Genomic DNA, 27161 nt, shown 5'->3' on the forward strand with positions numbered 1-27161 from the left:
ATCGGAGGGGTTTTTTGCTTTTAGATTAAGTGAGGACTGCCGGTGCACTCGGCCTATCTCGGTGCTCTCTTTCTGGCTTTCGCACACAAACACAAACACTGCTGCTCTCCCCAAGGTGTCCCTGAGCAAAGGACTTCAGCACTTTATAAAGTTCCCCCGCTCCCCTGTGAGCCAAATTATGCTGTGCTATGATGTGAGTCTCTCTTTTTATGTTAATGCTTTCTGCCAGCCAAGCATGTGTCAGCACTAATGCCTCGCTCCCCCGCTCAAATTCAGATTACCAATTATCCAGTCTTAAGCAGGATTAAGTTGAGGCGCCTTAAATGGACTTCACCTCATTCGTGCTGTGAAAGGGCTCAATCAGTTCAGAACAAGAAGAAGTCATTATGCGTGCCGTGTTATTAAAGGGTTTATTTGGCTACGGTAGTAGGGACGGCTCATCATTGAGGTGTTGCAGTCTGACTCAGCAAACTCTATTAATTACTTTGCTGTATACTGGGTTCAAGGTTGGCATAATTGATTATCAGATGGCTATTAATACTCTCACAAGCGTTGCATTGGACTACAGCAGCATGCTAATCATTTGATCTGATTTCATGGCACAGCAACGTCTTGGCAGTTTGGGAAAGTGGAGGCTGCTGGTTTCCACCAGAAGTGTGGATGGAGCCAGGTGGGAGCGTGGCAGAGGCGCACGTTTGTCTCCTCTCCAAGTCGGGGAGACAAACAGCCAAACACGTCCTGGAAAGAAAGAGAATGATGACATTAAAATGATGAACTGCAGCAAAGCAGTAGATGCTCCACGTGTAACATCTGTATTTCCTTCAGATTATAATGTGGCTTCGGTTGTTTTTTTGTCAAGTTGGCAAGTATTTCTGTTTTGTAAGCCAAATGAGGAAAAACAACTAGTTTAGCTGCAAATAGCTCGCTGCATAATGCAAAGGTCAAGGATGGCCTCCTGCTGGATTTAATTGCATTTTATCATGCTGTTCAGAGAGAGAGGTTGCTCCAAAGTGAGAGAGGCTCCTTCTTCCATCCCCCAGGAGCCACAGTAGCAACTCTGACAGGTTCACTGGTGGTGCACTGACCTCTGCTGTCCCTAACTGGCTGCCTGCACCACAATACTGTATATCTGCAGAATACCGCACTAGTACATGAATACAAGCTCATAGAGACTTCTCTTTATCTTTGATATCACTGAGATGAATGTTAAAGTCCTGTAGACATGAGTAAATTACTGCTCCATGGTTTTTAATGTGATGCTGACTTTGAGCTGATGGGTTTAATGCAGCTCTTAATGCAACTTCATCAGTAATTTAGGCAGCAGTTATTTCTTGTTTCCAGTCTTCTGTTGTCAGACACCATCACCCGCCGACCCGGCAGGGGATGACGTGCCCCAGGCTTTAAACTTCCCTCTTTGAAACCCTGTACCTATCTTCTGTGGACTTTGCGTATCAGCTCCTACAGGATGACCTGCTTCATTGTTTCTGTCAGAATCAAGGCCTGATTGAATCATCTGTTTAGTTTAGTCATGAGAAGGGTGTCTGGGAATGTCATTTGTCTCTCTAGGCGGAGCGTTGACCCTTACTCCCGTGATGTTGCAGGAGTCCCCTTCCGCCTGCCTGACACAGGTACCTCTCTTCAGTCCTGACAAGGATGACAGTGCAGCTGCAGCGGCTCTGAGACCCTGGTCATAGCACCAGCAGTAGCATTTTACTTCTGAGGACTGGCTCATACGCTCAGTGTACCTGTCCCAAGGCATGCTGGGTGTGCCAGCTGACAGTCCTGCCGGGGCCCCGGACAAAATAATCTAAGATGGGCCCTAGTGATGCACCGATTGTTCGGTAACCGAAATTGTTCGGCCGAAAATGGCAAAAAAACAACTTTCGGTGTTCGGTGGAATAAGTGGGAAAAAAACCGAACAATTAATAACGGCGTTGTTATAGGAAGGAAATAGACTGGCCGCTCCGTAACTGTTGCGCACCACATAAATCGTTGGCCAACCAAAAACTAACCACATAAGAATTTAACTAACATTCACCAGCAGGTGGAACCAAAACAACATAAATCAATCTATTACAGGTGCGTTTAGATGACGAAATCAAACGTGGAAGAGCGTGGAGTGAAGTGGTGCGGTGCAAACATGTCAGCGGTGTGGAAGTATTTTAGAGTGGCAAAGAATAATACAAGAATGGCTGTTTGCAATAGGGATGTCCCGATCAGGTTTTTTTGCCCCCGAGTCCGAGTCCTTTGATTTTGAGGACTTGCCGATACCGAGTCCCGATCCGATACTTTTATAAAACAATAAAAAATGAGGAAGAGAAAAGAAAATTATGCAGGATGACCCTTTTATTATATTTTAACATGTGTACTGTAAACTGAGCACATAGGAGGTAGGCAGCTTGAACATTCTTAAGTCAGTATAAAAAAAATTTTCTTTTCTTTTTTTTTTTTTTTTTAACATAGGGCTGCTTCAGCTTCAAAACAAACAGGCGTGCTCTGCGCGCATGCAGTGTATGGCTGCCGCTCCGAGCCCACTACTCCACGTGTGCGTTGATTTATGGCGCCAGTGAGTATTTTCACCGGACATTTTGACCGGAGAGATTATAAAATACCGGACTTCGGCATATTTTACCGGACAAAGTCCGGCAATTACCGGACAACGGAAACCCTGATATATATATATATCCGATTCCTGATCGGCTCATAACGTCCGAGTCCGGATCGAGTCTGCAATCACGTGATCGGCCCCGATTTCCGATCACGTGATCGGATCGGGACAACTCTAGTTTGCAATGAATGTTCTGCTCAAATATCTAGAGGGGGCACATCTGCAAAGTCTTTCAGCACTACAAGTTTGATTTATCATTTGAAATGATAAAAAACCCTGAGCGCTTTAATGCATTTTTATTGTTTTAAGGCCTATGTTACAATGTTCAGTCAGTTAAGCCTAACGTAAGCTCAAAGATGGCCAACAAATGTATTTTGCTAATTTATTTATTTTAAGTGATTGTTCTTTGCTGGTATAATGTCTGCTGGAATATTTAAGAAATGCTGGGAAATAAAAAAATGTTCAGTTTTTTATGTTCAACAAATGTTTTCTACCTTGTAATTTTGTAAAAGATTTTTTTCTTTTAAAAGCATGCCTAAATCAAATGTATTTGATTTATGCAATGGTGAAAAAATTGGCAAAATAAATGAAAAACTACGAAGAACCATGTTCGGTATTGTTCAGTATTCGGCCAAGTGTTTATTATTATTTTCGGTTTCGGTTTCGGCCACAAATTTTCATTTCGGTGCATCACTAATGGGCCCCCCTGCGCCCGGATCTCTCCTTCTCCTCTTCCTCTCCTCTCCCTCTGCTCTTCAGGTTTTTATACAAGCTAATGGACGTTAACATTAGAGCTAGCCAGTTAGGTTAAGTTACAAGGTTGGTAAACGTTGGCTGCACTGTTTCTTACCTTGCTCTACGCTGACTTTATTAATTCCAGCTTCACCGTCACCCCCTTTTTAAAATATTTGTGTAGAGAATCTCTGAAGCCTCTATTTTCTTCTTCTCTTCTTCTCTTCTTTTCTGAGTACCAGACTTGTGCTGACCGGACATTTTGACCATTCTAATGGTTGAATTAAATGATAGTATCAAATTTTGATCAGCGGCCAAACCATTTTTGTGTTGGGGGTTCTTGACCACTATTTCAAGGACAATTAAGAAGAGAACAAATAAGCTTTTATGTAACTTAAATACTACATATTTTTTCCACAAATAGGCATATTTTTAAACATTTTGAAAAATTATTCCATAATTTAATGAGAATAAAAAAAAAAAATGTAATGAGGGCCCAGTTCTGGGCGCCCCCTACCCTGGGTCCCCCCCTATCGGCGGGCGTGATGCTGGGTATGCCAGAGCCCTAGGGGGAATGTCATAGAGCGGCTGAATCCCCACCGCCCTGCTAGAGCGGGTTTATTCTGTTCCTGCTGGACCAGCTGCCATCCAGGACAGTCAGGCCTTGATCTGCCCAACTGCCGTCCACAAAGTGTCCTCCACTTCCTGTCCATGCTACTTCTATGTTGTCTGAAAAGGAATTACCCCCCAAGTGAATAGCAGCACCTTTTTAGCTCAGTAGGTGAGGTGTCCTAAGCTTTGGAGGACCCAACTGATGTTTGGCAAAGACGTGACGATCACTACAAGGTCATCCGTAAACGCTCTGACGAGAGGCTACTGCACGTGTAGTTTGGTAACTGGCCTTGGCATTAAGTTTCAGGTGATTTTACAAACATATTTATGTCCAAATGGAAAAAGCAGTTTTGCTGAGATGATGCAAACATTGATAACAGCATCTGGGAGCTGACAAACTCCCAAGCATCCTCTTCTGGTAACACACTTTTACAAGGAAGTACTGGGGAAGTTTACCTTCACTTTTACCTACACAGAAACTACTTTGACCTAAAATGTTCCCCCCCTGTATGTCTCACATGTCCAGGTTGTCCAACACCCAGGGCATCAACATCCAGACCATCGGCGCCACCACCACTCTCATGATTAATAACGTCACTGAAGAGGATTATGGGAACTACACCTGCGTGGCCTCAAACCGGCTGGGTGTCCAGAGCGCCAGCCTTTTTCTGTATAGTGAGTATTGATGATACTGCAATTGCTCAATAGTGTAAAAGTGTATTTTAATCAAATAAAAAAGAAAGAAAGCTCATAATGATATTTCTATGCCTTGTTTAAAACAGAGTTACAAAAAGAAGCTGAATTACTTTGAAATGTTAATTCCATTAACCTGATTGAATCATTGAAAATCAGACAGATTTGCGCTTTGATTTAGGCTTTAAATCAATTTAGCCTGAAAAATAACCGGGAGCTCAGATGGAAAGGAAAGCCTCGTGTGCATTAGATTTAGACCTCGTGTCACCTTGGATGTTCCCCCCTCCGTGTGAGAGCCTGTCATCCAAACCCTCGTGGAAATGCAGAAACACGCGCCCGAGCTGGAAGCTGACATCTGAAAATACGGGCAAAGTCAAAGTCACGTCGAGTCATTTTGTTCATGAAGCCTCTGAAGAAACAGGTCACAGGTTTCCCTCAGAGCCCCCCCCCCCCCCCCCCCCCCCACCCCCACCCACCCAAAAAAAAAACGGATATGCATGTACTGTATATATAGATATATATATATTAATAAAATAAATATATATGACATATTTAAAAATATATCATATATATTTTATATAAAAAATGCACATATCTATGCTTTAGGTTCTTACCAGCATGGTATTAACCATTATCATAACATATTCAGACAAGGTAAAAAAAAAAAAAGAAACCATGAACCTTGAAAAAGTATGAGGGGGTATAAAAGTAGAAATCCCTGAAAGACATATTAGAAAATGAAAGATGGACAGATAATATACAGAGTCTGCAGAAAAAGCTGAAAATATACTTACAAAATAAAAACACAAGCATGAAGAGGCAGAGACCGGAGCAACATAAATAATGAGAACCGACAGGTCCATTTTTCCTTTGGTTCCCCCAAATCACTTTCATTACCACAAGTTGTACAAAAGAGGCACGCGAGTGCCCAAATGCTAAAGTTCACTTTTATTGATCTTTATGTAAAACAGGGAAGAGAAAAAGACCACCGGTTGCTCTGATGATTAATCAGGTGCAGCAAAGCTGCCTAATCCAACGCATACAAACCTTCAATCAGCTAAGTTCAGAGTATAAACCTTTTGTTTTCTGTTTTCTGGCTGCTCCTTGAGGGCAATGTTCATATCCCCAAAGATCCCTATTTGCTTAACATCTATAAAAATGCAAGACTGTCTTCGCGGATATGTTAAACTGGAAATTAGTGGGTATCTGTAAATGAAGTTGTTGTAATGAGCAAGCATGAGACATGAAAGTATTTATAAATGGCTGGAGAAATGCAAAAGAAGTCCTCCTGAGCTGCAGGGTTCAACAATAATAACCCATTATGTTAGCCTAGACAGAGTTAATGGACTCAGTGTTAATGTTGTAATTGTTGGGCCTCACACCTGCAGACACTGCTTTTTCACAACTCCGGAGGAAAGCTTGGTTTGCTTTCTATGAACGGAGGCTGTGATACATGTTGCAGTCAAAGCTGAAGTGCTTTGAGCTACTGGAGTACAGTTTCTCACCCATTTGAATTTGATATCAAAACTATCCTCAGAATAATCCTTCCGGCTCATACGGAGGACTCTGTGTGGCACAAAGAAAACAGCAGGCAGCAGCGCAACAAACAGTGCAGGCTGATGATCACAGGTTTCCCGCAGCGTTCAGTGGCTACACCCGCTGTGTTGTTTGTGTCAACACTGCAAAGCTGTGAAGCAATAAGAATGAGCTGCAGAGGCACAGTCGAGACCAGGCGTCGATGTTTATCTGCTCTGACGTCGCTGATTGTTTGACCAAAAAGTGACGCTCACTTGCAGGTGTGAACAGTAGTGCACGTTCTGACCTCTCATGTAAATCCATATTTCAGTGTCTGTGAGAGCTAAGCTCAAAGATTTGTCTATCAGTTTATCAAAAGCAGGGACTAAAACCTTGTAAAAAAAAAAAATACAATCAGAAATAAGCACAGATCTGGAAAATGTTTGAATTTACTTAAAAATGGATCCAGAAATTATGATTATTTAACTAAATTGCTGGCATACTAATTTGTATTGACTGGCAGATTGTTTACTTGTCTAGTAAACAGTAGCTTTCTAACCTGTAGTTATTCTGGGCAGGTGTTCATGTTATGTAGAGACATCTGTTGCTTTGTGTTGCTACGGAGCTTTGCTGTATTGGGTATTTTCCTGTTTCTGTAGCGCATTTCTTGTTATGGTTGTGTTTATTAATTAGTTTTTATAAGAAATTAATATCCTTTTAAAAACGTATGGTGTGACTCATTTTTTACGCATTTTGCATGTAATTATATGTACAGTTGAGAAATATAAAGCTCCTGGTGCTTTCTGTAATTTAAACCTCGTGTGTGGCACAAAATGGCCACCAGATGTCGCCAAAGAGCCGCTGCTTTTCACTGAGTTCAGCTATCTGAAAAAGAAATCAGTTTTTTAGTTTTTACTGACTATGACCTGAAATTTCCAATATACTGTATCTGTGTAAGGGTATTAGTCTTCTGTCAAGCTACAAATGAACCATTATTCTCTTATTAAAAAAAAAAACTTCTTTTTTAACAAGGAGCAGTAGTTAATAATGTGTTGCACACTTTGCTTCTTTGGTCCCAATAGTGAAATGCACTTCCAGGTGTGAAGGGTAGTGCAATTATGCAGTTTATTTTCTGTGACGTCCCTGAGAACGCAGAGTCCAGCACCAAAGCATCACTTTAAGAAAAGACTAGCACCCCCCCAATATTGAAATGCTTTTCTTTTATTGAAATAAACACAGCAGTCTTAAAATCTGACTCTCTCTGTCTCTCTTGCAGGACCTGGTACAGGCCGAGACATCAACGGCTCTGCTTGTGTATCTCAATCACTGTGGCTCCTCCTGGCCTCCTTTGTCTGCCTTTTCTTCAAGTGTTAATACCACTCTCCTCCTCTCCTCCACCCCTTTCTTCTCTCCAACTCACCAACATCCCAATCGCTACTTTATTACCAACCTTACTGCCTCCCGCCCCCAGACTTTTTGCATAATATTACAAAAACCTTATGTGCTCTCGAGCACTGCTTGCAGATAGTATAAAAAGTAATGGTCTATGAGTAAAACAGATGTTTTAGGAACAATAACGAAAACAAAAAGCCGTTAAACAAAGGACAGAACAAGCATACAGTGTTCTTTTAAAGAATTGTATTGTTCTTTTTTAAATGGTACGCACTTCTTTGTCTCTGCTATATCCTGTCTTTGGGTCTGGACTGGGCTGGAGATCTGATCTTTTTTCTTTTTTCTTTTTTTTTTCTCCATGAAAACACTGGCACCCCCAACCACTGGGGTGCCAACCCAATCAGCCGTCTCTCGGAGACTGAGGACATGAACACACATTTCTTCCTCCCCCATAGATGCGTTACGTTAACTTCAAATGTAGATTTAACAGCGTGTTTAACCGGTGCATTAACAAACAAAGCATCTGCCAAATATATGTAGACATTTTAAACTAACATACAAAACTCAAAGGGAAGCTCCTGCAGCTGATTTTTTTGTTTTCATGAGATTAAAGCTTGTTATTTAAGTCTGTACAACTGTAATCTGAAGCTACCAGACTGAAACAGATTGAGCGCATTAACCAGAGAGCTCTCCAGTCGTCAGTGACATTTGGGTGGTTGTAGTTAAGCCCAGAAATCAAGAAGCGGTAAAAAAGAATCACCTTGAACCCATTGAGCTAAAACACACAGAGTGCAAACCAGAGGAAATTAGATTAGATAGTAATATCTACATCCTCGTTTGGTGGCTTTGCAGCCACTAGCCTTGATTTAAAATGAAAAAAAGAAAAAGATTCCTTCTTTTACAAGTGGACTAACAAAAAAACTACAATAATAAAAGCAGTGGGTTATAATAATGTGTGGTGTACATAGTCAAATTTTGTATTTCTCTTTGACAAGACGACGTGTGCCGCTACTGTTACACCAGTAACCATAGAAAGGGTTGCAGTTTATGCTTTTTAGGTCATGAGTTTTAGGATCAATCTGCTATACAGCTTCAATTTGGATAAAAATGTATGAGAGCAATGAATGGCTTACCTTTTAGTTTTTTTCTCTATCTCAAAAAGTATGATTTAATATGAAATTAAATGAAAACAGTGATAATAAATTGACAGGATTTTTTTTTTCTGAGTTTACCTCATTCATTTCAGTTGTCTATTTATTTTGTGTACTGAAATCAAAGATCCGTCAGTATGAAAAGACAAATTTCCTGTGTCCACATTTCTGAACAGGCTTTCAATTTGTGAAGGTGTAATGGGCCTTGGTTCATGAGAACTGACAGGCCTGCTCTATCAACTAAAGCCTATTGGACAGCAACATTTTTAAGAAAAAAAAAAATAGTTCTTTGCAATTGAGATTGTAAGAGACAGGTGCTGACTGACATCAGTGTATTAAAAACTGAAATCTGTGCTTAGCTTCCTGGGATTCAAGATGAGAGCAGAAAACGAATAAAAACTGAATGCAGCTGCCGTTGCAGCCGCGAGGCCACCTGTGCTGACCGATATGTTTTACAAAGTAAAAAACTAATGAAAGGAAATAGCTTTTCTCACCACGCCTTTGCCAGTGCTGTTCATGACTAAATTCATTTCTGTGAATATAATGGATAAACGAATGCTAGACGTGTCGATGTGTTACAAAAGTGGATGTGTCAAAGAGTGCAGTTCTCAGAGGAAGCAGCTGGGACGTGCAGCTGTTGATGAGATGCCGGTGCACTACAAGCTGCCTTCTACCCCCTTTATTTTGGCCCATTGTATTGTGACTGATTGGACTCGTGTGCTCAGCCCAGCTCTTCGACCAGATCAACGTCGACATCTCAGCTCTTCAGACAGCCACTGAGAGGGAGAGCAAGTGCTGCAAAACACGTGTGTCATTAATGTCATCCTCGCCATGCATTAAAAGACTTTTTTCCAATGCTCTTTATTGTAAATGCTTCGGAGGCCGTGATTGTGTGATGTAATAGTGTGGAAAAGCGCTGAAACCCCGAACCCACCACAATTTAACTCACACTCAAGTACTTCAAAATAACGTTTCTGTCAGCACAAACAATATCTCACGATCAGATTCTTGGAGGTTGTCATTCGTTTTATCATTATTATTATTATTATTATTATTATTATTATTATTGCAAGTAACTCCTGATGTGTTATTTTTACCACTTGGATTTTCATGTTCATCTGCTGCTGTCGCGAAAAATGTTTTTCATGATCTGTTTGCATGAAACCGGTCTGAGCAACCCGTCTACTCTGTCCATGTGCTGCATTTAAAGATTACATTAGTAAAAAAAAAAAAAGGAACTCAGGGCAGAGCAAGGCTGGGCAGATGGGCGGATTCACATGTTTTTGGTCGTTTTTTTTCTTCTTCTTTATTGACAGACTTCCAGAGCTGTGGCAAGAATGTCCGTATTAACCTCAGCATTCACTTTAGCACCGGGATGCATGATTTGCTGCATAAAGGCAAACAATGTGAGGAATCTAAACTGATTTATTATCTATCCTTTTTATCATTGAGGTGATTATCTGGGGCTGGGCTCACCATGTAGGGGTCCAGGTGCTTCCATGCAGGTTAAAACCAGCTCATAGGCACTGATGTAAAAAGCCATGGAGCTCTGTCTTGTCTGTAGGACAGAAAAAAGTAAAAAGATCTGTCTTTGCATTGCTCACAGATACCAACCATCAGCCTATGGACACAGCACCAATCCCTGCAGACAGGCCTGAATATCTGCTGAGAGCTGGGGGTACATCTGTCCAGTTTATTATGAAGCATTGTCTCAAAACATCGCTCTCGCTTTACTGTACAAAAGTGGCTTATGTATGTGGCATGTGCATTCATCTGAGTCTGAAGTTATATCCATATGAGGCATGACATTCACAAGGAATTGGCCCAACAGCTGATTGTCTGCTTTCTGTTCTTCAGTGGTTACAGAGGTAACCCTCTGTGTTTAAGTTGAGATTCTTCTTTTCTCCCCTTCTCTGTGTGTATATATACAGAATTACGTTTCTACGGTAGAATGTTGTAAAGGCAGTGATTCCATTCAATCATGTTTATACAGCTTCACATTTTAAATATTTAAAAAGTTTGTACTTCCCTTCCCTTTGTTGTGGGAAATTAAAATTCAACCATGGATTATGAAGAAGAAATGCCCCATGTTTTTCTATTTTTCTTTGCTTTATTAAGGCATAAGGTAATTGCAGTAAATTTCTTTAAAAAAAAAATGTATTAAAAGGTATATGAGAAAATGTTAACAAAATAAAGTTGTTTGAATTCAGTGTTCTGTATTTGAATGTGACTTGAGATGTTGGGGCAAGTATCCATTTTTATTTTTGTGGAATAGCTCAAAACACACAGGATCTTAACGGTGCTGTTGCGTTAATTGCCATGTAACATGCAAATAAAATAATATATGTATTGTTATCTTCTCTGTGGAAGAACTTTTTTCACCCTGCTGAGTGTGAGAGGCGCAACAGAGGGTCCAGTGACGTCACGAGCACGCTACATGGCTGTGCAGCTGCAATAACAGCCGTCACCGCTAGGTGTCAGGGCAGACCACATTTTCAGGAATGGGGACTCGAAATGATCCTTTGCATCTTGTCAGAGAACCTGGAGTGGCAGCCAGAGTTTGGAGAGTTTGAAAGCACATCATCTGGGGACATGTAGGGGAGTGTTAAAGACTAATAACCGACCCGTAAGTTCAGCACCATCATGTAAAGCCTGATGCTTTTATTCATCTACTGGGGGCAAAAGGAGGCTGTGTGTTCTTGTTTTGTTTTTGTTTTATTAGTTGTTAAAAGGGAACTTCTTCCAGACAGTATGATCTTGACAGTCGTGGAAAGTTTATGAGAAGGTATAAACCAGTTTACGGCTCCGTGTAGGGAAGCGATTAATAGAAATTTCAGAGAAATGATGCTGCTCCAAGGAGCGCTCACTCAGCCAAGCCACCTTTGTTAGTATGAAGGTCACTCATCTTATTGTGACTGAGGTTGGCTTTTTTTTTTTAAATCTTATGGTTATAATAATTTCAAATAAATGAATTAAACTGATTTTCTTACCATGATGTCACACAGCCACAATTAGATCCAGCATTTACATGAAGCTAATGTGAGAATGATGTCATTATCTAAAAAGCTTATCCAGACAACTAGATGTTACTACGCCCAGTGCTTGGACAAGTGTCTCAAATATTACATCTTTCTTATTATACAGTATCTTTTGCAGTCGATATATACAATGGTGTTACTGTTCAGGTGAATTTTTTGTTTTCTTTTGTTTTTTTGACTAGTTTTTATGACTGTAGTGGCTTTTATTAGCCGTGATCAAACGGGGTAATTGGGCCAGAGAGAGCAGAGGAGACACAAACCAAAAGGCCCCGGGCTGGGACTCAAACACGTGAGCCAGCTTGCACCCCTAAGATAAGGTTTTCTGAGTATTGCATGGAAATGAAGTTTTCAGAAGCCCTGGTGAGACATTATCCCAGATTTCTCTTGATGCCAAGTGAAAGAGGCGATCCATTTATTTCAATCCAGTGTGTTGGAAGAAGGGAAACACCCAAAACGTGCAGCGCAGTGGTACTTTGGTATTGGAACGGAGAAAAACTGGCATAGGGCAAGATTTAGGCATTTCTATACCTTTGTCCAGACAAACTGATGCAACTCAGTTCTCAGTCTGTGTTGCCCCCCCCCCCCGCCACCCCCCACCCCCCACCCCCCACCCCGTCATAAACCTGTTTCAATCTGCTGTAGCTGAGCACTGGAGTTACACTTTCACATCGTTCAAAATGCAGGCATGTAAACATTTTATAAAGCAGATCAAGGCTTTATAATGCTGATAACATATATGCTATCTTATGTTATTAATAAAATAATGTAGAAATTACATTATTTTTGAGTCTCAACTGTTTTTTGCACTACAGCCCAGTTTAGCTCTTGAACTGTGATTGAATTGTAATTTCTGGATTCACTGTTTCATTTTGTTAAGACAAAAGCCAGACGAAAGCAGAAAATGATGTCCCTACCTAAATGTACAGGAGAAGAAAGCGGGGATCATTTCAGAGGAAAAAGAGATGAAGGGATACGTCCTTTCCTCGTTTCCGTCTAGAGTAACATCACATTTGAACGGGGCTAAATCAAACTCCACAGTTTATGATGGTAATTGGCACATTTGCTTTATTTGAAAACAGACATTGAAACCATTTTTATGTTTTCATATTTTTTTTCTCACAAGTGTGAACTCCTTGATAGGGTTTTAAACTGGACATTGCACTCACTGGAAACATAGGAAAAGAATTTTTTCTTTGCTTGTTTGTTTGCTTTTTTTCTTTTTTTTATTATTTTTTTGTAACATCAGTGCAAGAGTAGTTTTCGAATTCATAGAAACTGTCATAACAACACCAAAGACATCAAAAAGAAGCCGCCACACCTCTTAAGTTTTTGTGACTGCGAAGAAGTTCCTCTCAGAGGGAGAGTTCCCATCATGCATCTGGTTCGATGGTTCATGCTACTGGTCTCACGTTTGGTTGGCAGAACACAAATCATTATATGTAAGAGCCAGTTACATCAATACTATAGTTGTTTTCTATAGTTTAGTATATGATTTAAATGGCAACAGGTCCTTTACTGTAAATGTGAGTACACAGACTTTGTAAAAGGGGTGTAAACCAAGCTTGAAAGACTCAAGCAGAACATAGAGAGTAATAATCTTGCCCTATATGTTGTTTTTTGGATTGAGGATAAAACTGCCCAACTGGAAACCCCCCACATTTAAGTATACATTCTATTATCCATCCGATGTGTCAGTGCATTACATGTTGGCTGTGTTCTCAGTACACATTTTCTGTGTTGAAAACTAGACTTGCATTTTAAAACCTGCCTGTTTTTGTGCGTGCATTTGCAGAACGGTATTTATTTGTGAGATGAGTCACGGGAAAAGGCACTGCAATGCAAAAACGAACTATGGTGCATTGGCAATGCCTTTTAAATGTGCGGCTATCCAGTTGGGAGCGGTCCTTACACACGTCAAGATGTGAAGATGTAGTAAATGAAGGCATTCATCTCTGCATCAGCACCGCCATCACCGCCATCGTCAAGGTAACAATCATTTTTCATAAGGATCAACATCAACATCATCACTTTCTCATAGTATTAGCTTGAGCCAAAAAACGTTACGCTGGAAACTCCCCCCAACATGAGAAAATCATTGCCACACAAAAAGATGACAAACAAATAGAAACGGATCGCCTTCACATTGGGAAGGCAAGGAGCAACCTTTTTAGATTTTTGTTTTTGTGTATTTCTTCATACTCTTAATTCTGCTTTCGTGAGGTTGGACTCAGCATTAGTCGTCCTTGGACTCGGTGGCCTCCGCCGCCGCATCCGCCGGGGCAGCCTCCTCTACTTTCTTCTCCTCTGCAGCATCTGTGCGGAAGAGGGAAAAGAAAGGGCGGGAAGGTGGACGGGTAAAGGCCAAAGGGATAGTTAGGAAATGAAATGAAGAATAAAAGGTGGAGAAAAGGAAGAGGGGGGGTAAAACAGAAGAATAAGAGAGAAGTTAGCTAGTAACAAACACCAGATTTCTTTTTAAATGCACCATCTACAAATCACAAAAGACAAGCATGAAATCTTCTCCACAAAAATTGACAACATGTCATTATACAAGATGCAACCAAAGTGCCTGAAATCTCACACTGACTGCAAATAATACAAGAGGAGAGAGCTCCACATGGACCCCTGAAGCCTTTGAACCCACATCAAAATGCTAACAGCTGCGACTTGGCCTGTCACATCTGATAGCGTGTGATGCCCACGGTGTGCTGCACTGTGATAACATCCAGAGATGGTGTTCAAAGAGATGAATGGTGCTGAATAAGAATCCGTGACACATCAGAGAGCAGTGGCTCTGCTCACGTTGGTTTATTGTTTTATGTTTTTATTGATGGCATCATCCTCTGCCAGTGTTATTGTTTTATTCTAGTTTATATGCTTAGGACAATTACCTAAATATTAAATGTAATAACAGTAATCTATCTTCAATCAGAGTACATCTACTGCAATGATTGTGAAAGAACAGCCACTTTCCAAGCACTCCCGCTGATGTCACACCCCGATGATCTCATCCTCTTTTAATAGAAGGAGCAGACATCAAACAATGACATCATTGCACTGGAGACCGGGGTGACGGAGCGCATGTGTGTGCATGTGTGTGTGTGTGAAGGTGAGACGGAGCAGTGGAGTGATCGTGTCTTTGTTAGTGCCGGCACGGAGGTGCGAGCGTGTCTGTGAAACACGACAGTGTGACCACGGCGGCTCGTCCAGGTAACAGGTAATTAGGTTGCTGGCTGCTGTGACAGATTTGAGTATGTCCTTCTCCACGGCCGCTGAGCAGCGTGAAGCAAACACAACTTCATCCAATTTATTGAGCCAGAGCCCCCATCAGTGCTACCCGCTCGTCCACGAAGGTGCTGGTACTGATGCTGGGGAAGATTACAGATGGGGGGGGCGGGTGACAAGGGATTCGTCTGCGGGAACGCAATACAATCAGTCATCACAGGATCAGAATTTTTTATTCATTTGATCCGTGTGTAATGGGGTTTTTTCTCACCTCTCCTCACAGAGAGAAGCAGCAAACATTTCTCTGGCCTGGGTACACTACCTGTGAGGCAAATCTTACCTTAAGGTGTCATGATCCAAGGAAATTCATGCTCTGCGCAGATGACATCCTATTCTACACAGAGGTCTGTGTCTGTGACGCCTTCACCCCCTTTGAACCTGCACTCCCTGACCTCACTTTACTGAGTTACTCTTGAACGAGGACAACGCAGGAGGATCTGAGAGGAGCTGGAAATGTGGACATTTTTAAACGTAGACTAAAAACTCATCTCTTTGGTCTGGCTTTTATGTAGCATCACATTTTATAGTTTTAGTTTTATTCCGTTTCAAATTTTTTAAAGGTATCTGTTTTATTTATTTATCTATCTCTTATAATGTTTTTATTATTTTTATTGTTGTGGACTGATTTTTTTTTTTTTTTTTTTTTTTTAGCCTTAATCCTTGAACCTTTATCTTTTTATAAATTTTATATATTTTATATTGTATGTCAGGGTGCATTGGTCTCCCAGTTTTTATCTTTTTGGTCTCCCAGTTTTTATTTGTTTATTATGCTTATTTTTCAATCAAAATGTCAAAGCACCTTGTATTTCATGTACCTGGACGAAAGGTGCTATATAAATAAAATGTGATTGATTGATTGAGGTGTCCCTGCTGCTGGTCAAAACAGGCCGCGAGTCAATACGTGCCAGTGCTTTACAACCCGATACAACAGTCAGGTCGACTGTTCCCAGCGATTCCTCACAAAAACCTCAAAACTCTCATTATCGGTCCGAGCGTATGAAGAGAACACGGTCACATGGTAAACATAAAGGGACTCACATTTTATAACTCACTGCTGACGTCTATTAAAACGAACAGCTCCATGGATCTGTTTGGTTTCGACTGCCAACATTTTAAACTATCTAAACCCCAACAGAGGTTTTAATGCAACTTTGAGTTTTTTTCCAAACACTAATGACTGAACTTTTAAGTTGCTGACTTTAAACAAAAGCATTGCCTTCCTAATCATATGCACACCGCCTCGTACTTGTTTGGGTACCTGATGCTCTTGGTCCACACGGGGACTCGCCTCAACCGAGCGGCTCAGCTGTAAATATTAATTATCTCTGAGTCAGTTCAGTGGTTTGTTGCCAGAGGTGGATTCTTAATGAGCTGCTCTTTGTCAGGTAGCGTTTGTTGATGACAGACTCCCCCAGTGAGGACCCAGACCGGTGAGCATCATTAATCATTCATCTAATTCAGAGCACCTGTTATACCAGCTTTGCTCCAGCGCAGGCCAGCTAGCCCGGTGAGGTGGTAACTATGACAACGGGGAGACAGTGCAGCCGAGGTGACCTAGTTTTTGTGTAGTTCTCTGTTGTGCGAGTGTGATTCTCACCTCACACCCACGCCAGCCCTACACTGAGCAACGATCGCTGATCCTACCTGTCTGGCCCCGTCTGAGTCTTCAGACCAGAAACATGAGTTTGTCACCCGGGGGTGTTGTATTACAGCGAGCTGCCGCTTCTCAGGTTCATGTTTGTGCAATCGCTGGAAGTTATTGTAGATTATCTCACTGCATGCTGTTATATCTGAGGACATTATTTCCGCCAGTGTTTATGCTCCGGTTGGAGTAAATTAGAAAAAAACAAGCTAATATATCAGTCCTCGTATCATCAAGTTGATGTGAAGCCATCTACGACGTTCATGACCCTTAATGGTTTGTAAGACATGCTGCTTTCTCATCACCAGACCAATACAACGCTCCTAAACAATGACTCTGATCATTCCCAGGATAACATCACCCCAATGGCGACATTATCAGACTATACTAAATAGCTATGGAAGTTTTCCTCATCAGCGGGGAACTTCAATCATCCAGATGCTGAGATACAAGACTACATCGCCGAACGTGGAGCCGAGACGCCGCGTTAACCAGTGAATGGTGGCACCCTGCCAAACACCTCTAAATCCCCAGAGCTCATCAAGCAGCCGCGTCCTGTGGGGGCTGCCAAGCAGACTATATGAAAGCTTTCTTCTCCTCTTTTTTTAAAGGTTTTACAGTAAGTAATTGCTTTTTGATTGTAGGAAGTGACTGGAATTGCTCTTGGCTGCGAACTCGACGCCCTCACAAACAGCCAAGTGTTTGACACGGGCAGAGGTGGACAGAGTACTCGACCCCAGTACTTGAGTAAGAGTACAAATACTACTGGTCAAAATTTACTCCGTTACAAGTAAAAGTAGCTCAGTCAAAATATTACTCGAGTAAGAGTAGAAAAGTACTTGCTTTTAAAGGTACTAAAGTATCCAAAAGTAAACACTTTTAAATTTACTTTAAGTAAAAGTAAGAGTAAGAGAAAGAGTACATTTCTTATTTTCCACATCAGTAAATTACTATATTTTTTCTAAATTAATTTAAGGATCTTTTAACTCTTGTTTCTGAGAATTAACTCTTTGAAACCAGCTGCACTGATGTGCTGCTTTTAGAACCACAATGTTATAAAACCTGCAGAAACACCAAAAACAAATCAAATGAATGGGATCATACGCAGGCGTAGCCATTGTTGCGGCTATGTCTTGACTTGTTGCGGCTCTGTCTTGACAAACGCAGGCTACTTTGGCGGTATCGTTTTGAGGAGGCTTAACGTATTTCCGCTTTACGTACATCCCAGTGGAGAGCGTGCACTGTGATAGGTCTCCTCCTTTGACAAAAACAGCTTGTGTCCAATAGGATTTTAGGGAAGAAGAAAAAAGAGCAGACCTGAAAGTAACGAGTACTTTTCAGCCTTCTTAGAAATTTACTCGAGTAAAAGTAAAAATATTTGTCTTGGAAATGTATTCAAGTAAGAGTAATAAGTACCAAAGAAATCTAATACTCAAGTAAAGTACAAATACTCTGGATATGTACTTAAGTACAGTACTCAAGTAAATTTACTCAGTTACCGTCCACCACTGGACACGGGGAGTTTGCGCTAGCGCTCATCCAGATAGAGCTCTGCAAGAATGTGCACACCTCCTTTACCTTTTGTTTGGTTAGGCTCTTCCTCGGCTGCTGGGCTGGCAGCAGCAGGCACATCGGCTTGTCTGGCCTCCTCCTTCTTCTCCTCCTCCTTCTTCTCCTCCTCCTTTTCCTCGGCCGTGGTTGTGGTGGGAGTCTTGGCTCCCGCCGCTGGAGCCTCCACCTCTTTGGGCTTCTCCTCACCTTTCTCCTCGGCCTTGGGCTCCTCTTTCTGAGGCTCGGCCGCAGGAGAGGCGGCAGCCGGGGCCGCCGCTACGGGAGACGTGGCTGCACCCGGAGGAGAGGCAGCGGCAGCTGCCGGAGAGTTGGCCGGCTTCTCCGCCGTGGGGCTTTTGGCCTGGTTTGTCTCCTCCTCCTCCTTCTTAGCCTCCTCTCCCGCAGGTTCCTCCTGCTTAGCAGGTGCCTCCTCTCCTTCTCCTTTCTTTGTCTCCTCTCCTCCCTCCGTCGCCTCCTCTGCAGCAGCAGGGCTGTCTCCTTCCTTCTCTTCCTCTCCATCTTTCATCTTTTTCCGAGTTATGTGTCCACGGAAGCTAGCCTGTATTTTGGTGGCAGCCTTGTGGGCCTTGTCCTCGGGTTTGTTGGCGGTGCCATCCTGCTCAATCTTCTGGTCTGCATCCTCGTTCTTCTCCACCTAGTAGGCAACAGATAATACAGGTTAGCAGCCGAAAACGCAGGAACGCAGGCCCAAAGGAAACCAGGAAAGGTTGGAATGAAAAGTCTCTACTGTGGTTGTGTTTTTATCGGGGGTGATCATCCCAAAGCGTCATGCTGGTCTCAGAATCCGACCAAAGTTCATTACATATTCTACAAATGCAATGAACTCGAGGGTCACTCTTGACCGGAAAGGTCAAGGATGACAAAAAAGATACTTAATGGTGTATTTATAAACGTTATTGGAAAATGAAAGACTGGGTAAAGGTGGGTTAGAGTTTCAGGTCACGTCAAGGCGTACGACAGGATGAGGAACAGGGTTAGCGGTAGGACAGCGCACACTTTAATGCTGAGAGGGATTTAGTGATATTACCTTTGGCAACTGGATCCACTGGTGTCCATCAAATAGTGGGTTGTGTTATGATTCATATAAATCTAATGAAAAGAAATCAAGTCAAATAAAGAAATGAACGGATGAGCAAACAAAATGAATCAGAACATTTAAAATGAACAGGCAAAGAATTCCAGGTAAAACATTCATCTACTGAGATTCAACTGATTTAGGAACAAAAGAAAAAAAAAGAAAATAAAAGTCTTAAATGAATGTGAAAAAAAAAAGCAGAATGAAGAAACACAAACTGTCAAACAGCTCGCTGGCTGGACGGCTTTGCTTGGTCAAAATGATGAAGACGTGACGAGAAAAAGCCTATTCGTAATGGTTTTGTGTGCATGTGTGTGTGTGTGTGTGTGTGTGTGTGTGTGTGTGTGTGTGTGTGTGTGTGTGTGTGTGTGTGTGTGTGTGTGTGTGTGTGTGTGTGTACTGTCTCCACATAATGAATTAAAGAAATTAGGATTTGGGACGAATGACTAGACAAATGGCTCTGGGTATTCGCTGCAATTATTCAATCCAAGCATAAGACTTACATTGTCCTCATGATAATAGTGCTGAAGTGGATTTAGTAAATTAGCGTAAATGCGGTACCCCACGCCCCCATGGGCATCCGCTAATGTTCACCACATTTTCTGCTAATGATATCTTCAAAAGTAAAACTGCTATTCTGCACATGGCGGGCCGGCCTCCGTCCTCCGGGTGGGTCGGCGTCTCAGCAGCGTCTAGTGAGCGGGCGGCCTGCTGGAGTCTCCTCAGCATTCACCGCCATGCCCCTCCCGGCCACCAAAGGTTGCCCTGACAACCAGAGTGCTAACTCATCACGCCCAGCTTGCCGCTCGGCTCTGCCAGAGACTGCATGTCCCCCTGATTGGTAGAACACCTGACCCCGGGGGGGGAAGGCCGGCCAACAGGATTTCATAAATCAGAGTGAGCAATAAGCATCGCTGAGGGGGGGCTCAAACGGGGTGATATGTAAGAGCGCGCATTAACGTCGTCAGCCTGTGTCAACGAGCGGCCACCACAGTGTTCAAAGGCAGAGAATGACAGCTCAAGCTGCTTCCTCCGTGAGTCTATCTCCTCCTGGTGCTGGATGTGTCCCTGCATCTGATATAAGGTTTAAATTGGACAGCTGCCCGCATGACAAATCACATCAGTGTGGCATGATTTAAGAGCCAGAGGCCCTAAAACCAACATATCTTCTTCAGGGTCACTGTGTCAGTGCAATATTGGAGCAGAGAGGCCGGTGAAGCTGTACAGGCACATCCACGTCATTCCCTCCGGGTCCAGGGCGTAAATCCACCCGCCCTTAATATACTCAACGCGCCTGGAGCAATTTTGTGCAATGTCATATTAAAAGCATATATATATATATATATATATATATATATATATATATATATATATATATATATATATATATATATATATATATATATATATATATATATATATATATATAGGCTATATATTGAGGCTGCTGCCCCCGCGTTTCCGGATAAGCGGCGGAAAATTGATGGATGGATGGATATATATATATATATATATATATATATATATATACCGTATTTTCTGGACTATAAGCCGCTACTTTTTTCATAGGTTTTGAACCATGCGGCTTATACAAAGGTGCGGCTATTCTGTGGATTTTTCTTCCACCGCTCGGGGCGCTCTAACCGGAATTAGAATAAAAACTAAGACAAAATAAATGCAAAGAAGAATACGTTACTTCTTCTTTAGCAGATAGAAGTAGGTAGAAGCAGATTTCAAACAGATAAATAAATACGGGTTATTTTCTCTTGGTTCTGTCCCGTTTTAATCAGTAAAGTTGCTGCCGTGTTAAAAGATACTGTTAGGAAAGGATCTATTTAGGTACAAACATGTACATCATTTACAGTTCAAAATCATTCTGTACATGTAATAAATATCTAATCTAACAACATATATATCTTGCATATCTTTTTTTTTTTAAATAGAGCGGATGCGGCTTGTATATCTTTTTTTTATTATTTTTTTTAAAATAGAGTGGATGCGGCTTATATACAGGTGCGGCTTATAGTCCAGAAAATATGGTATATGTATATATATATATATATATACATATATATATATATATATATATATATATATATATATATATATATAAACAAACAAGAGTTCAATGCTGTCCTTCACTTAAAACGTCGGCTCTTATTCATGGTAAACTTTAGCGAGTCTTCACATGATTGCCGCCAGCAGGAAGCCTCAGCACCACCGCTCCAGTCTCTCCTCTCACTAATGTACAAGTCTCCAGTGACTTGTTTGACTTTTATTGGTCTGATCTCATAGGTGCTTACAATTGCCAAAATTTCTGACCTAAGCACTTAACTCTAAAGAGATTTACTGAGTGACTGCATTTGGTGAGTCAGTCGGACGGACGGAGAAAGCGATTGATGAGGGTGTTTGGGAATATGAGGGTATGACATCATCGCTGGACCAGAGGGAATGTCATTTATTCAGAGATGGGGATGTGTATGAGTGGAAATGTAATAAAATACCAGCAGAGTGCCAAGTGATCTCATATCAGGGCGTGAAACCGGGAACATCAGCATCACATCACTGGAATTGCTGATGTTTGTCAGTGCAACCGTCTTCAAAAGTGCTGTGCTGTGATTTTTTTTCCCACGTAGACTCAGATACTGGAAAGTTATCTGTCATATTGTTGCCAACGATATATTAAAATCTCACATCACCTAAATGGAGACATGATTGCAGATCCTTTAAGACCGGCTTCCTGGAGGCTCGTTAATCGAACCCTCGTCACGTCCTGCTCCTGCGGGCACTATTCCACCCGGCGTCTGTGCGGCAAGCATCTTCATTCATAAATACAGCAGCGCGTCTCCAAGGCACAGCACAGTGTGAGGTACAGTACACTTCTTTTAAGTCTTTACACAAACACTTAACGCCTGCTTAAGCTCATCTTCTATTCACCTTCGCCGTGACAACATATTTGCATTATCTAGTTAATCAAATTACCTTTTATAATTAGCCTGCAGTATTTCCTCTTTGTTCACAGTCATCCTGGTCGCCATGGATACAATAATTTAAACACTGGAAGGGTTTGGTTTTTTCTCCCATCACCCGACTATGTGAAATCATTGCTATCTAATATAAGAATGTTATTCTTACAACATTGTAAAGCATGAAATGACACAATCGTGAAGCAATCATGAGGGCTGGTGTGATGTAGCAGCATTAAAGCTGATGTTGGACACCAAATTATACGTAGGTGACCTATAATGACTGCAATATTCATGTTTAGAATTTCAATATGCAACAGCCCACAGTTTATTTAATACATAAGAGCCATTTGCTCTTGCAGAGGACGACCCTCTCTGTGTGTCTGGCCTGTAAAGATGACTAACAGCCGCGGCGTAAAGGGTCCGGCTCGTCCTCTAATGGCTGGATGTGACAATTAGAGCCTGTCCCATCAACCGCAGTCTGCCTCCGTCCTTGAGTGGGCACCGGCTGCTGTGAGAACCACACCCCAGAGTCGATGGCATCACCGGCTCACCCACAACCACGCACATGCACATGCATGCACACGCATGCACACGCATCACCATCCCCCAACACACGGTAACAGCCGGCACCTTCCCGCCGCCTCGCTAAGACTGCCATTAGGGACTGGTTTCTGGGAGCAGTGGAAGGAGGAGGAGGAGGAGGGGGAGGAGAAGGAGGAGGAGGAGGAACAGGGGGGTCATCGTGGTGAGATGAAGCTGATGGCCACTACTTTTTAATTAATATTCGTATCCATTCAAGTGGACAAACTCTTCTCAGCTTTCCTCCCGGGTCCAGCCTCGGAGGAATATAATGTTACACAGTATTTGCCTTTTAATCACAGGAGCCAACAGGTGCAGGAATTGAATTAATCTTATGGTAAGTCACTTTAAATAAAAAAATGACCAAGGCAGGTCTGGATATGAAAACAGATCTTTAGAATAATAACACAACACCACGGTGGTTTGGTCCAGGAATATAAACCACTTGGAGCGTCTGACACATTAAAACAGACCATTTTAGCCCTGCTGCAGGTGGAGCCTTCACTCCCCCTCTCCCCCCCTCTCTCTCTCTCTCTCTCTCTCTCTCTCTCTCTCTCTCTCTCTCTCTCTCTCTCTCTCTCTCTCTCTCTCTCTCCCTTAATAACCTTTGCAATATTTCAGTATCTGTATCTGTTCTCCAAGCATCCAGACACCAAAAGAGCAAAGGCTGCAGTCTGCAACTGCTGAATATCAACTTGGTTCTCTCTTCTGTCGTCTTTCACTCTGTTTCCCAGTGAGCAAACTGCCACCCACTCATTCTCTCCCTCTCTCTCATTTTCCCTCCCTCTCTCTCTCTCTCTCTCTCCCTCGCACACGGCACCACACCCTTTCAGCCGGCTATCTCCTGCAGATGGGGAGAGGGGGGCTCAGGTGGGTGGCTGCCACAGCCCCCCCCCCTCCACTCTCCGTGTCGCTCAGCGACGTCTCCCTCTCCTCCCACGGAGGATTGATGATGGAAGATGCCAAAGGAGCGGTCGCATCTTTTTTCTCTCACTACGGCCCCTGGAGCCTCCGATGGCCGCCGTGCAGGCCCGGCCTCATCAGAGCCAGACTTAGATTCAATTACACCGGCTCTCTGTAACAAAGGCTCTGCGACGGCCGCTGATCTCACAGGGGATGGGGATGGGGAGAGATGCTGTTAAAGAGGGGGGGCGGGTTAAACACGAGGCGTGGGAGTGGGGGGGGGGGGGCTGAGAATGTGGCCTTTGGATAAAATGGAGCTGTAAAGGGAGGGAGGGGCAGCTTCCAGGTAGCAGGAGCCTGACATTAGGAGTATTAAGATGGAGTTGAGCATCTGATCAGTCCACCTTAATCAGGGGGGAGATAATGGAGGGAGATTTAACCCTAAAAGGGACTCAGACTCACTCAGGAAAACGCTCTCTGGGGATGAGAGCACACTTGAACCAGGACCTGGCTGCCACTCCCATGTCGTGGAGACTCAGCTCCACAAAGACACGGGCTGTTTGAAACCACGCGCTTTGCTCGTGCACCCGCGAGGGACCACAGTCTGTCTCCATTCATTTCTGCTCAAAAGCAGGAGGGGAGGTGAGGCCGGTGAGGTGTGCACGCTGAAGGAGGAGGCAGCGCCTCACCCACATGGCTCCAGAGCCCCCCCCCCCCCTCCCACGCTTCCTGACCGCTCGGATCCTCCTCACCTCGGTCCCGCTCCCAGCTCCATCACTCCTGCCACCGCCACAATCCCTGCCGAGCTGGAGCTGGTTTCCCTCCCGCCTCTCTCTTTTCTCCTTCTGCTCTGCTGCATCCCTGCCTCTCCCCACCTCCCATCACACCTTGCAGACCCCCCCCCCCCTCATCCCAAACCTCGTCTCACCTCTATTCCTCTGCCATCACTGCCCTCTTGCCTCTTTTTTTCCTCCCCATGTGCAGCAGCCACGCTCCACCCTGCCTGCCTGCCTCTCCTTCTGCCTCCTGCTCTCCCCGCACGCCTTCCTCCCTTCCTCCCTTCCTCTCCTCTCCTCGCCAGAGATGCTGTGACTCATCCGGGGCTGACATTTAAAAAGCAATCAAGTGCCATCGGCATTTCAGGGTGTTATGAGTCTGATAAAAATCCTAATCAGTCTGAGATAGCAGCAGGAACCTATACAGTATAGCCCTGATCCATGAATGCCTTCCCTCCTCTTTCCTGCAACTCCTTCTTCTTCAGTATTAGTCTTCCTCGGCTGCTGAGGAATATAAAGCAGCACCATTTCACACCCTTTAAATGAGCACACACTCCACGCAGCCCTCCGCTGACAGCCTCCACTTGTAAAGCTGGAGGGCTCTGATAATCCATTTATACTCATTTATTCCCATTGTATTCCCACGAGGCCACTGACACGATGGTGCTGCTCGCTCACTCCGTACCCCACCCTTTTTTTCCCTCACTGTGGAAATTTTCTTTCCTGTCCCCCCGCCGCTCGCCGCTCACGAGAAACACTGTTACAAAGGGATGGAAAGCATCGGTTAAAGAGAGCACTTTAGCTCGGTTTAATTCATACCGAGCATCAGCAGCAGCAGGGATGGATCAGAGCGGCTTCAGGGGCGCTCCCGACTAAATCAGGGGTGGAGGCTGTTTAAGGCACTAAAGACAATACAGGACCCATCAAGTGCAGATTAATAATCTTTTCCGCCCTTTAAGTGTTTAATCAACCAAAGCCACCTGCTCGGGATGAAGTTGCAGCCTCGTGCACGCCCGCCCGTGCGCTGTGAGGTCTGGGAGGCATCGTGGCAGCATCCATTCATGCAGGATAATCCCATTAACTAGGCGTGTCTGCGCTTTGTGGGGAGATTGTAGAAACCCGGAGTCAGACCGAATCACAGCAACTTTTCCGATCTGACTGCAAGCCGGCAGCCCCCCCAAAGTTCACCCCCCGAAATGCATCATTTCAGTCTGAATAAAAGGCACAAAAAAGAAAAGAAAAAAGATGAGGATAGAGGGAAAGAGAAAGCGTCATTTACCGGTTTGGTTCTTCTTATGCAGCACAGCATAGTTGGAGTTGTAGTATCCTCCCTTTTCCTCCTTTCTTCCTTGCTTCTTTCTTCCCGTGCCTTTCACTTCTCCGTCTCTCTCACGCTCTCAACCCGCGCGCACGCTCCTGCTCTCGTTCACACACACACACACTCACTCACTCACTCACACACACACACACACTCCCAGTCTCAGTCTCTCTCCCTCTCTCTCTCTCTCTCTCTCTCTCTCTCCCTCCCTCTCGCTCCCTCTCTTCTCCGGCTGTATCAGCAGCTCAGCCCAGCGCATGAACTCATCCCAGTCGGTGCTCTGCTCTCGGTCTGGCCGCGTGCACCTCTCTCACTCTCCCTTACTTGCTGCCTCGACGATGACTACAAGCCCACCCTTTAAACCCCTCCCTCCCTCCATCCATCCCTCCCCCCCCCCCCCCCCCCCCCCCCTCCCCATCTCTTTCTCAGCATCTCTTTTAGATCAGTACTCCTCTCTTCTCCATCTTCACACCCTCCTCCTCCTCATCATCCTCCACCTTCCTCCCAGACCTGGTCCAGAGCAGGCTGCGGCCCCACCCTGAAACAATCCCCCCCCACCAACTATCCATGACAGACCAGAGGCCTCCAGTAAGTTGTTCATGTTAACCTTTAATATATCTCTCACTACCGGCACAGCACTACACCTTCTCACACATAAGGAGGTGGCTGCATTACTGTTTTGTGAAGAGGCCTCCTGAAGCAGCCCCCCCCCCCCCAATCTCCTGATGCCCCCCCCCATCTCCTCCTCGGTCTGGGCCTCAGATTATAAACCCATTAGGGCAGACTCCATATTATCAAGGGCCAGGCCAAAAGCATGTTTTCTGGCACAGCCTGGAGCAGCCAGCGTCCTGGAGAGATATGTATGAAGGAGAGCAGTGATGGGCACACACACACACACACACACACACACACACACACACACACACACACACACACACACAGTGCTTTTAGGACACGTCACGAACAGCACCAAACCACCCACCCCCCTCCCCCCCTGTACCCAGCGCTCTCTGTTCTCATGGAAACACCAGACGAGAAGAGTAGAGAAGGAGGAATATGTGTGTGTGTAGAAAGAGAGAGAGAGAGAGACACACACACAGAAAGAAAGAGAGAGGACTGAAGGTGGGAGGAGGAAGCAAGAAGTCCGGGTGTGGCACACAGGCAGACGAGGCAAACTGCTTCTCCCTCCTCCCTCCCTCCCCCTCTTCTTCCTCCCGTGTCAGAATTTGCACAGATTCTGGTCTAATGAGCACTGGGCTCCGTCTCCATCACCGGCGTCACCGTGCCGTCAGGCTTGCAGG

The 27161-nt window shown here is 43.8% G+C and overlaps 2 protein-coding genes across 4 annotated transcripts in view; one reads left to right on the top strand and one right to left on the bottom strand.

Moving 5' to 3' along the window:
* Positions 1 to 11028, top strand: part of lsamp (limbic system associated membrane protein) — a 723096-nt gene extending 712068 nt beyond the window's left edge. For all 3 annotated transcript variants that reach the window (XM_061718950.1, XM_061718948.1, XM_061718949.1), the window contains 2 exons: positions 4479 to 4627; positions 7437 to 11028. In XM_061718950.1, the coding sequence (XP_061574934.1) occupies positions 4479 to 4627; positions 7437 to 7534 (247 nt within the window). In that variant the 3' untranslated portion in view covers positions 7535 to 11028. The remainder of the gene's footprint in view (positions 1 to 4478; positions 4628 to 7436) is intronic.
* Positions 11029 to 12779: 1751 nt separating this feature from the next.
* Positions 12780 to 26176, bottom strand: gap43 (growth associated protein 43). The gene is made up of 3 exons (XM_061718951.1): positions 25822 to 26176; positions 18247 to 18874; positions 12780 to 14054 (listed from the first exon to the last, which is right to left on the bottom strand). The coding sequence occupies exons 1-3, from the start codon at positions 25849 to 25851 to the stop codon at positions 13975 to 13977; spliced, it is 738 nt and encodes a 245-aa protein (XP_061574935.1). The 5' UTR covers positions 25852 to 26176; the 3' UTR covers positions 12780 to 13974.
* Positions 26177 to 27161: the final 985 nt, after the last annotated feature.

Source organism: Cololabis saira, chromosome 4 (genome assembly GCF_033807715.1).
Source record: "Cololabis saira isolate AMF1-May2022 chromosome 4, fColSai1.1, whole genome shotgun sequence".
NCBI lineage: Eukaryota > Metazoa > Chordata > Actinopteri > Beloniformes > Belonidae > Cololabis > Cololabis saira.

Coding starts and splice junctions, on each gene's coding strand:
- gap43 (XM_061718951.1), bottom strand. CDS start 25,851: ATGCTGTGCTGCATAAGAAGAACCAAACCG. Junction 18,875..25,821: donor GCATAAGAAGAACCAAACCG/GTAAATGACGCT, acceptor GTTGCCTACTAG/GTGGAGAAGAACGAGGATGC. Junction 14,055..18,246: donor AGAGCCTAACCAAACAAAAG/GTAAAGGAGGTG, acceptor TCTTCCGCACAG/ATGCTGCAGAGGAGAAGAAA.